At 44.9% G+C, this 11,302-nt stretch overlaps 1 protein-coding gene and 1 long non-coding RNA gene across 3 annotated transcripts; both read left to right on the top strand.

Annotated features, from left to right (window-relative positions):
• Positions 1–2,336: 2,336 nt before the first annotated feature.
• Positions 2,337–7,663, top strand: LOC109522763 (circadian-associated transcriptional repressor). Of its 2 annotated transcripts, XM_019881548.1 has the most exons (7): positions 2,337–2,814; positions 3,569–3,952; positions 4,034–4,338; positions 4,416–4,491; positions 5,536–5,614; positions 5,825–6,008; positions 6,940–7,663. In XM_019881548.1, exons 3-7 carry the CDS (start codon positions 4,036–4,038, stop codon positions 7,438–7,440), a joined length of 1,143 nt encoding a protein of 380 aa, XP_019737107.1. In that variant the 5' UTR covers positions 2,337–2,814; positions 3,569–3,952; positions 4,034–4,035; the 3' UTR covers positions 7,441–7,663. The 2 variants fall into 2 exon arrangements, with proteins under 2 accessions (XP_019737107.1, XP_019737106.1); XM_019881547.1 differs by lacking the exon at positions 3,569–3,952 and having other exon boundaries at positions 2,338–2,814.
• A 1,625-nt stretch (positions 7,664–9,288) lies between these two features.
• On the top strand, positions 9,289–11,296 carry LOC109522766 (uncharacterized). The gene is made up of 3 exons (XR_002169616.1): positions 9,289–10,005; positions 10,679–10,777; positions 10,993–11,296. It is a non-coding gene; the product is annotated as an uncharacterized LOC109522766 (long non-coding RNA).
• Positions 11,297–11,302: the final 6 nt, after the last annotated feature.

Here is an 11,302-nt window from a genome sequence, read left to right as displayed (position 1 = left end):
TCATATGTATGTTGTGTGTGCGTGTCTGTATGTATGTAGTGGGGGGTGGGTGACCTGGCCCATTTCACAACGCACCACTCTTCACTCATTCTCTATCCCTGGCTTGCATGTGAACAACACTTGCAAGTAAAGCCTCCATAATGACAAGCTTACTATTAGAAGAGGGGGAAATGTCAATAGACGACATGGCAAGCATGTGACCGGTTGCCAATGAGCAAGAGTTAGGATTTAAAGAAACCAAACTAACACCGTGGTGGTGGTGGGGGGGATTAAATACGATAATGAGATCCAATACGGAAGCCTTATCGAAAATTCTTAATGTATTGAATAGCACTGTCAGAGTGCTCCAGTTTTCATAGAACAAGAGATTTATCGTTGTGGTTTTTAGTCGTTTAAAACGATACTGCGTCAGATTAGTATTTTTGGTTGGCCTCCATAACGGCAGGATAACCAGTAGGTAGGTAGGATTACATGACAATGAAATTATAAAATCAATTTCTAGCCTTTTGACGTCCCCATTGCAGACATATTTCCAAGGCTCTTTAAAATGAGCACACAAAACTTACGGTACTGATTTTTGGGAGTAAAATTTAACTGACGGTAAAAAAAAAAAAGTAAACAAGGTTGTCTTATGCCTGACACGGATCTTAAAGTCAAAAATGTGGCCCCACGAATTCAGACACAGCCTTCTGATTAATGTTGCGTTTGTGGAATATGACTGAAGCAGCAAAATCCACGCGTTTTGATTCATCTCAAGGGGGCGGCCATTTTGCCTCTTGCTGTCGACTGACAATGACATCATAGTTGCTCAGGGTTCGAGGCACAACCAATCACCGCTTACTCACCTCGCATATGTCACATGACCAACTCGGAAAACAGGTGAGTCGTGATTAGTCGCTACCTGAGCCCTGAGCAACTGTGACGTCATTTTCAGTCGACAGCAAGTGGGCAAAATGGCCACCCCAAAAATGGGTGGATTTTGCTGCTTCATTCATAGTTCACAAACGCAACATTCATCAGAACGACAGATGGATACGTTTCACTGTGACGAGCAATGGAGCATACGAACCTCATGAACAGATACTCTTCATTCAGTAAGTGGAATTAGATGAATAGATTAGAGAGGAGCGTAAATGGCCGATGCGACAAGCCTGTGACAGTTTGACAGCGTGTGGAGTGTCACATGCTGCGATGTTGCGAGCGGGGGGGCGGGGGTCGTCAAGTCCACACCATAGTCAACCTTCAAGGCAGCACCGACTTGACCGTGAATCACCGGCCGCACGAGCCTTCACGCTAGGCTGCGATCAATGCCACTTTCGCTGATTGACAAATTGCTAATCATGACTAATCAGAATAATAGGTTGAGCGTTCAACCAGTTGGAAAGTCAAGTCGCTTGTCCAATGCTTGACATTCGCCTTGAAGCATTTGGAACGACACTACAAGAGTGTTCTTGTGTTCAACGGTCACGTCGGCGTCAAATGAAATAGTTAGCAGTGTTGCCTGGAGACTGACGCGGTAACGTTCATGTAAACGGAGCTCACTTGCCCACACGACAGACTTGGCTTCATCAAGACGTGCACTGGTGTGGCTGCTCATACATGTAGACTCATGAAAGGACAAACAATATCGTGAATGGGTGGCTGGATCGATAGAGGTGAAAAGATAGATATGGTGGATATAAAAAAAAAAAAAGTCTACACACCTTTGTTCAAACGCCAGATTATGATATGATATGCTGTAACCAAGATGAATCATTTCAAAACCTGATCCAGCCTTCATGAGAGCTCGGACATGTTTGACATGTGGTCAGTACGGAGTGAATCATGATCAGTTCAAAAGAAAATGTCAGGAAAAGACCCTGCTTGACTTCTTCATTTAGCAGCCCGGTGTGTCTTTGCATGTTCTCCCCGGGCCTGCGTGGGTTTTCTCCGGGTACTCTGGGTTTCCTCCCACATTCCAAAAACATGCATGGCAGGCTGCATTGTCCCGAGCCCCGCGACCCTTGTGAGGATAAGCGGATCGGAAAATGGATGGATATCTAATAACAAACAAACTGGTGACTGGGATGGACGAATGGATAGAGATGCGTACAGACACAAATGGATGAATGGTGGAAAAAAAGGCTGTAAAGTGAAAAGGAGATCAACCGGCAGATGTTTGTTTGTTTTTTTTAATTTATAAATTCAATTCAATTTTTATGTTGCACCAGGTTTTTTACTGCGAGCGTGTGATGCAGACTTTCGGTTAGCAGGCTTTTTTTTTTTTTTACCCCTGGCGGTGGGCGTGGTAGCGCACGAGTGTGTTTACACCCGCTCGCTGTAGTAGAAGTAAACGCACACAAGAAGCAAACACACGGGCTACACATGAGTGGGCGGGGCTACGAGCGGTCGCGACGCCGTCCAATCGGCGCCCAGTAAACCAAACACTGGCTGCGCTTGTCGACCAATGGCGCTCGCCCCCCCCGGAAGCCCTCCGCCAATGGGCGGACCCGATGACGTGGGCACGTGGATCCCGGCACATGTTGACGCTCGTAAAGTGAGCCGAGAAAGAAAGAGCGAGCAAACACACACGCGCACACACATACTCACACACGTACACACCCACGATCACACACACGTACACGGTCTCACATACATACACACACGGCGACTCACGGCCGGCCCGAGTGGACGTGGACGTGTGCGACTCTGTCCAAGCCGACGCCGGTCGCCCAGATGCTGCTCACTTCGCCCATTGCTCACTGACGGAACCAGTTCGGAGCAAGAACAGCTCGTATTGTTCTTTTTTTTTATCGTGAATACACCGGGCGGAGGGTAAGTAACGTCATTTTTCAATACGTCGGGTGGGGGGCTTCCCGAAGTTGGCAAGCGAGCCGCATCCTGTTTGTCCGCCTTCTACAACCTTAGAAGACAGACACAGTTTTCTTTCCGTGGGGGGCAGAATCAAACAGCATAAAACAACATACTCAACAAAATTCTTTCTGTCTATGCGATGCATGTTCCTAACATGGTTTTTATTTCCACTGTTTGAATTATTGTGTTTTCTTAGTTCAATGCATAAACACTTTTTAAAATGTATTTTTCTTTGCTAAGCTTAGCATACAATAATCAAAAACAAACTGTCCATGCAAATTGGTGTTCTGGTACATTTTAGTTTTATTTCTCTCATTGGCTGACCGTGGATTTGTTCGAAATAGTTAAATTGTATTATTTAAATGAATTCGTCGGGATGAATTAAAAATCTCATCCGAAAAAAAAAACGTGTGTTCTATAGCTACAAGTCCAAAGCGATGGACTTTCAATGCGTGTCAACTGAAGTGGGCGTGACATGTGAGTATCCTTGTGACCTCCCCCAGGGCTCAGGGTCCGGCAGGGATCACTCCCAGAGAAAGGAATGGTCCGGGGGTGGGGAACCTAAGCGAGAGCATTTGGTCAGGACTACGGCGCAATTCTAAAATGACTAAATTCCTCTCTGAGAAGGTGGTTTAGGAAGCCTTCACACATTGAACCCCCAAATGCTTGACATTCTGTTAACATGGACTCCCATTTTTCCTAAATATTATTGAAGGAAGTGGCGGAAGGAAGACGTAGAGGAGTGGCCAGCTCCAGTGCGTACACAAGAGGATGAGGAAGATGAGATGAGAGGCATGCAGAATGCACCCAGAGAGGAAAGAGAGCAGTTTGTGTGTGTGTGTGTAAAGGGAGTGGGGGTGGGGGTCTTGTGTTCAGGAAGGGGGGCTAGGATGGAGCTTCAGCCAGAGCCGGCGAGGGCGGCGCTACAAGCCGAGCACTGGAGGCTGTGAAAGAACGAGACTGCCTATTCTGATTCCGCTACGCTCGGACTCCCATCCCCCCGCTCACATTTTTACTCTTCCGTCTCCAATCTCGTCAATGGGAGCGAGACATGTGCTAGCATTGTGTGCCGACTGGCTGCCCCCCATGCCATGTTAAAGTAGGACACCACCATTTTGTGAAGCGACACATGAGCACGTGAGCGTTTGGATGTAATTTGCTTGTGTCCCCCTTTTGACAGAGATGCAGTCCCAGGGCAGCACGTCGTCCCAACCCTCCTTTGACTCGCTGAGCTCCAGCGACAGCCTCCTGTTCAGTGACTCGGACGACACCGACGTCTTCCTGACCGACGCCTCCTCCTCGGCCCTCCTGGAGGCGGCGGCGGCGGCAGGGGGCCCGCCGGCAACGGCCGGCAACTCCGGCCGGGCGTCCGGGAGTCCCAGCTCGCAGTGGGCGTGCGACGGCTTCGCCGGCAAAGAGGAAGAGGACGGCTCCTTGCCACGCCAGGTTCCCAAATCGCAGGGCGACCTGCTGTTTGCTCAGAAGGTGAGACCCGGCCCACCTCTGAAGAGACGGCGAGGACGGCTGGCGCTAATCAATTTCTCTACCGCTTGCTGTCACAGTGTGCTGAGCTGCAGGGTTTTGTCAGGCCACTGCTGGAGCTGCTGAACGGGCTGAAGAAGGGCCGATTTGATCGCGGTAAGTGTTGCACAAGCGGTCGCTGCTTGTGGCTCAGTCTTTCTCAACCTTCCTTAAGCTCGGGCCCATAATTTACATGAGAAAAATTTCACAGTGCACCGCCAAACAAAAAATGTCACAAAAAGTTGACAGTGATTCCCAACTGATCGATGTGAAGCCCGGACTTCCTTCTCCCCCGCCACTTTATACAACACTTAGGGCCTCTAGCATGTCCCGGTTCTTTTTCCCTGGGCCTCATTCCCCATAGAACACCTTACTAGAGAGACATAGGCGTCAAAGATCCATCCTAAACAGATGCCCGAGCCACCTCATCCGTCATCACTCGATACCGAGGGGCAGCACCTGTACAATGTTATGTCGAGAGAGCAGATGTAGAAAAGTTTACCCCCATCACGGGTTGCGAGTTCATAGTCCCGCTATTGCACAATTTTTTTTGGGGGGGAGGGCGGTGCGGTATAGTTTGTAACTTTTATTTTGCTTCCCATTTATTTTGAGTGTAATACCACTGTTGACCACTGGATGGTGGCACACTTTTGTTTGTATTTCAAGCTCAGTCTGTTTTTTGCAGGACAATATTGACTGTGAAATCCTCTCCCGTCCTGCTTTTTCTGCCAACAGAAAGTGGCTGCTGTTGGCTCATTTTGTATATTACATCTTTGGGGATAATGATAAACGTATATTGTGAAATAAATCTCTGATTTATTTGGGATAAATCAGAGATGCAAGTAAACTGTTCTCGGTGAATTCTTTGCGCTGATTCCGAATCTGCCCTGATTTTTACTTGAGCTACCTATCAGTTCATAAAATAGGTAATATTCATGTTGTTGTTTTTTCGTCAGGGTTCGTTTAAGGTTGCAGAAGATTCCAAAGACCTTCGCCAGACATTGGCAAAAAGTTTTAACAGTCGCAAACAATTTTTCTTGTCAAAAAGAAATTTGGAACATGTTCAAAATTCAATCTGGTACGACGGCTTTGCTCTGTCATGACTGCGAGGTCTCGGCCCAAATATTGATTGAGGGGAGGGGTTATGTTTGTGATTGACAGGTCTGAGCAGTTTCCAGCAGAGCGTCGCCATGGATCGCATCCAGAGGATTGTGGGTGTTTTGCAGAAACCAAACAGTGGGTAAGATGGAGCCCAAACCCCAACACCATAGAGTATATCAGATATTCATGCATGTATTTGTTGATATGTTTCACGGTATTTATTTCATCACAGTAAACTACTCAAGAATATTACATGTACTGTAAGCAATTTCCACAAAACAAAACGGATGTCCAGATGTGTTTGCAGACGTTCCCTTCATGGAATGCATGTGTGTGTCTCATTATTCAGGGAACGGTACCTCAACACGCTCCTCCAGGTGGAGATGATGTTGAAGCTGTGGTTTCCACAGATCGCCACCGTCCCGCCGTCGTCCGTCCCCGGTACTGCCGCGTCGTCCGCCCGTGTCATCCAGGACGCACCGGGCGCCACGCCACCACACAAGCACAGGGATCAACTGCATATCCCGGTCAAGGTGAGCACAAGCTGCTGCCGCACAATGGAGAGTTCAACACAAATGGTTGAGCAACACACGTAGACATGTAGAAACAGTGGACTCCCACTACTAGCGAAGGATAGACTCCGGTCTGACTCGCGATTACTGAAAATCCATGTATAAGTGACACCCATCATAAATGCTAAATTTGTTTTACTTTTTTTTTTTTTGAGGAGGTTGGGGGGACCAGTGTAATTCCATATTTATTTTTAGGCACATGTGAACATATGTGGAATGTCAGCTCACATTTTCAAGGAATGAAACATCGGAAAAAAATACATTGACACCCAAACTTATGTGTGCTCATGGCGTGAAATGACATGACAGGTCTGTATTAACAGTGAAAAAGTCAAGTCTGATAATAGAAGTATGAATTAAATTGAATCTTTAAGTAATGATGCTCAAACGTTTTCCATTCTTTACTTCTATTTTAATAGTAATTATTTTTAAGTCACATTTCATTTTTAATCATATATTTTTCTTCATTTATCATGTTTTTTTTATTTCTTATTTAGAATTTTGAAATATGTCCAATTTTTTAAAACTTTTTTTTACTTTTACTATTGCATTCATTTCATGTTGAGAGAGGATTTCCTAAGAATATTTTTGCATCACTTTGTCATTCATTTGTTTTTGTATTTTTTTAAAAAATATTTTTTTATATTTTCCTGTCCAATTTAAGCCTTTCAGGGACAGCGGTTACTCCAGTGGACAGCTTATCATGTTGCCAGGTTACAGGGTGCATGAAAGGGTTCATATACGTGGGGCAAAAAAGGTTGGGGACCCCTGCTCTAGGTTCCACGCGCTCTTTCTCTCTCTCTCTCTCTCTCTCTCTCTCTCTCTCTCTCTCTCTCTCACACACACACACACGCAATTGATTGGGAAATGACTTTGGCATTGACTTTTACAGAAACGCCGACTCAGCTGGACAGGAACCGACTCTCCGATGCCCTCTCCAGGTCTCCCTAAGTGCCCTCCCATCAGCGCACAAGAGAAAAAGCACCAAGATGACAGTGAGGAAGAAGACACAGGAGCCCCAGCAGGCAGCCCCTGTCCCCCTCCCCCTCTCCCTCCTCCACCTCCTCCTCCTCCTCCATCGTCATCGCCACCGTCACCGTCGCACCAAAATCCCGCAAAGGGAAACGACAGTGGCTCTGACAGTTCAGGCAACCCGTCGGAGTACAAAACGGCTCGTGTGTCGGAGCCCAGCCTCACATGGGTGCACGTCGCGCCCATTCTCTCCCCGCGGAAAACGGGCGCATTGGCGGTCGGCAGCGGGGAGGCCACGCAGGACAGCGCCGTGTCCTCCACCACGCCGCCTGAGCTCAGTAAGGATCTAAAGAAAGCCGCACGCTGCCAAAGCCAAGCTGCCGCCGCCGCTGTTGACGATCGTCGGCAGGAAGACCATTAGGACCGGGACACTCCCTCGGAGACCTGAGAGCAGAGCGGCGCCGGAGGAAATCAAACGCGTGTTGATAATCACAACTAGTGTCAAAATGTGCAAAGAAACCATGGAGGAGGATTGCAAGTAAACTGAAATCTCAACAAAAAAAAAGAATGGAGCACTTCCTGTCAGGAGAGGAAGTGACGGACGATGTCACCTTTTACGGGTTGTAGATAGACATGACAAGGAACAAAAAAGGAAATGGCATCCATGCTATACTGGACAAGTGATCCGTTCAAGGACTCTGGGGAACAACGTCATCAACTCACGAATGTAATCGGAGAACACGTCGGCGTGAAAGCGCTCCCATCGTTAATTTATCTGTCTGTTGATCTGACACTGCATTTATTTATTATTCTTGGTATTTATTTTTCAGGCAGCTGAGGAAAACGCACAGTGAGGGCGTCAACTATTTTTTACGACATTGTTGACATGTGTGTTTTTCTTTTTCACCCGTCGGACTACTGTGCCTTTTACCAAATAGGATGTGTTTATTTTTTTGTTTTTCAAAAGGAACAATTGGTGCTTGGAGTGCATTTGTATTACATTTTGATTGTTTGCTTTCACAACAAAAAAAAAAAAAGAAACACACAACACATCTTGACAGTAGTCGCCTGAACCTTCAAACTTCGAAACATGACATAACAGCAACATGCGCTCTTGTTAGCCTAATAGCATAAATTTTTTCAACATTTTCAGAAACAAGTACGGGGTCCGGTTACTGCAATGAAACTTTTGCCCAGCATCATGACACACCACTTATTTTTATCGATACAGTATCGAGTTCAAAATGACATGGGGAAATTATGCTAGCAAGCTAACGATTGGTAGCCTACTAGCCTGATTGCCCAAAACATTTTGGAAATTGGCTTCAATCTTTTGCGTATTACCACAACCCGGATGACTGACAAGCTACACATATGTGGAGAACAAATTGACGACTTCAGCAATTGCGCTGTTATGCTAACGATCTACCACAAATCGATTCCACAAAAACGCCTCCATCTTGTCAGCAGAGGCTATTCTGCTAGCCTCTTTTTTGTTGTTGTTGTTTTTTTTCCCTCCTGTCGGCTCCTGCCCGAATCGAGGGACCGAAGGAGGTGCACTGAAGGCTGGTGCAACTGCGAAACTTGAAATGATGAAAAAAATGTAAACAAACTTGTCTTGACTTGCCAGCAGCAAGCAAGCGAGCGAGCGACGCTTCCTTCCTCCTCCTGTGCTGCTAACCCACATTGGAACACCCGAGTCCAAACATGGAGGAGGAGTGCCGACCGCAGCGTCGTAAACCAGCAACTCATGCAAAAGTGCTACAAATATTTCCACTCAACTATTTTTCAAAGTATTTCCAGCGAGCGAGCAAGCGAGGCGGCCGAAATGCAAACGCCTTCACTTTATTTCCATTTGGATGTTTTGTTTCACATTATTTAGATTTTTAAAATTATTTTGATTGATTTTTTGTTTACATTTTTCTTTTTTTTATTAAACATTATTTTTGTTTTATTTTAAAAAAATTGTTTGTTCCAATTATTGTTGAATTTTATTTTGTATTGGATTATTTCCCTTGGATTAATTTTTTTGGGGGTGTGTTTGGTTGAATTTGATTTTATGTCTATTTTATCAAACATATTTCTCTTTGTCGTTGACTTCAGGTTAGTTGTTTATTTTTTTTTGTTTATTTCCCATTTTTGTTCATTTTATTTCTTTGTTCTATATTTGAATTGATTGAGTGTTTTTGTTAGTTTTTTTGTTGAATTAAAAGATTAATTTGTTTTATTTTTTGAATTGTTGATTTTTGTTCAATTGTAACCAGTGATTTTTTTTTAATGATTTGAATTGTATTTGAAGTGTATTTTCTTTTCTTTTATTTATTTTGTTGATTTGAGTGGCTCCTTTGGTGGTCGCGAGGCATCTTGCAAGCCTTATTACAAGCGAGTCTGTCTCAAGAGCCTCCCCGCGTCCATCGGACGCCGACTCCTCATCAGACTCTCGCGTTTGAGAATTTTGTATTTTGGGGGATTTGATTTCCACTTTTTTTTCTACGGCCAAGGCGTGACCGATTGATTGCACTTACTTTTTTTTTTTTTTTAACGACTGTTTGGGAAACATTTGGGAATCTTGTAGCCTTTCTTATTCACTTGTTCTACTACTTTCCTTTAACACTTGACCCCTCCTCCCAGCTCACGGCTCACCCCCCACCCACTTGTACTTCACTCCCGCCCCCCAATCCTGTTAGTTTTCCAGTCTTTGGTTCACTTTCACTCATTACATGCTCTGGCTACATTTTTTTCAATAATCACACAAATGGAGAGTTTGGGAATAAAATGACTTGTTTTTTTCCAAAGCTGAATTAAGAACTCGTGTGATGTTTTTCAAAGGGGCAGACAGCAAGCAGATGTGACGCATTGGGGGTGCACATTAAGAGGATGGACATTTTCGAGCGCGTGTGACTTCAACCTCCATAATCTGATGGCGGGAGGAGGTGGGGCGGGTGCCTCCTACCAGCTGCCAAAGCAGAACACAACACTTGCTCTTGTGTGTGTGTGTGTGTGTGTGTGTGTGTGTGTGTGTGTGTGTGTGTGTGTGTGTATGTCTTCGAATACGTCACTTTTATGTGTAATGTTGAGGTAATTTGCAGGGATTTGAGGGTGGGTCGCTTTAAACACTAGCTAGGCATCAGTCAAAAGCCCTGAAACGACAACAAAACAATTGAATGAAAAACAATACCATTAAATTGAATGAAAGAAACCCAATCAGTCAAGAACAAACAGACAAAAAAAAATCAAGCAAAAACAGAAAAATAAATGAAGACCAAGTGTAAAAATAAAACGAATCGACACAAAGTAAAAAAAAGGTAAAACTGAAACAAAACAAAAGCGATTCATGACAACTGACAAATTTGAGGAAAAGACTAAATTAAAATCAAAAAAATTGAGAAATAAGCTAAAATACAAAAGAAAAATGCAGAACCAATCTGCAATAAGTAAAAGATAAATATGAAAGCTAATCACAAGACAAAAAAGTTAAAACATCAATTACAAGTGAACAATTGTCATCACTCTTGGCAGAGGATAAGAAATACACTCCCATGGGTATTTTTGTATTGTCTGGATACTTTACCAATTGTGTTTATGAGCCTATCTATGATGCTTTTCATTGTTTTCTAACAAACGTCATTGATGTTTTAAATACTTTGTCTGGTGTTTAGTTTGACAGTAAACATCAACAGGGAGTGGCAAGAATCAGCTCGAAGACGCCTTTTGGAAAAACTGCTCACAATCTGCTGCTTCTTGTCAAGTCAGTCGAGGTGAGTTGGCTGCCACCTTGCAGCTCTTCTTGTATTGCAACTCAAAGCAAAAAAAAAAAAAAAACAGTCCGAATGTCGGCCCACTCAGATCTCAAGGCGGTATGGTATCCAGAAATAGGGTGCGAATAGCCGAATGCTGACATTGCCTCGAGCTGGCGGGGTAATTGCCCTCGATTGTGAATATACGTAATTCTGTATGTGGAATGTTTTGCAAGAAATTGGAGCTCGGGGCACAGTCTGGTGCGTGCGGGCGCGGGAGTGGCACATTTTCTGAGGGTGTGGTTTAATGCCCCCAACCACCCCTCCCCCGCTTGCTCTGGATGAAATCAGCCATGCCTCACACGCACACCGAGAGTACATAAAGTCGTAAGAAATGCACCGATATTTCACTCACGCACACATACAGAGTGGAGAGAGAGAGAGAGAGACCCGAACCGTTGTGTGATGTGCGGATGGGCCAGCCTTGTGACACAACACAACGGAATACCCAACCCCCGCTCGGCCCCCCCTTGTATCCATGCAGTT

The sequence above is a fragment of the Hippocampus comes genome, unplaced genomic scaffold (genome assembly GCF_001891065.2).
Source record: "Hippocampus comes isolate QL1 unplaced genomic scaffold, H_comes_QL1_v1.1 scaffold227, whole genome shotgun sequence".
NCBI lineage: Eukaryota > Metazoa > Chordata > Actinopteri > Syngnathiformes > Syngnathidae > Hippocampus > Hippocampus comes.
Note: the sequence above shows the minus strand (reverse complement) of the source record. Positions and strands in the feature narration are given on the sequence as shown.

Bases quoted from the DNA above. Each gene is read 5' to 3' on its own strand.
- LOC109522763 (XM_019881548.1), top strand. From the start codon at position 4,036: ATGCAGTCCCAGGGCAGCACGTCGTCCCAACCCTCCTTTGACTCGCTG. The intron at 4,339-4,415 runs GTGAGACCCGGC...TTGCTGTCACAG, and splicing joins ACCTGCTGTTTGCTCAGAAG to TGTGCTGAGCTGCAGGGTTT. The intron at 6,009-6,939 runs GTGAGCACAAGC...TGACTTTTACAG, and splicing joins AACTGCATATCCCGGTCAAG to AAACGCCGACTCAGCTGGAC.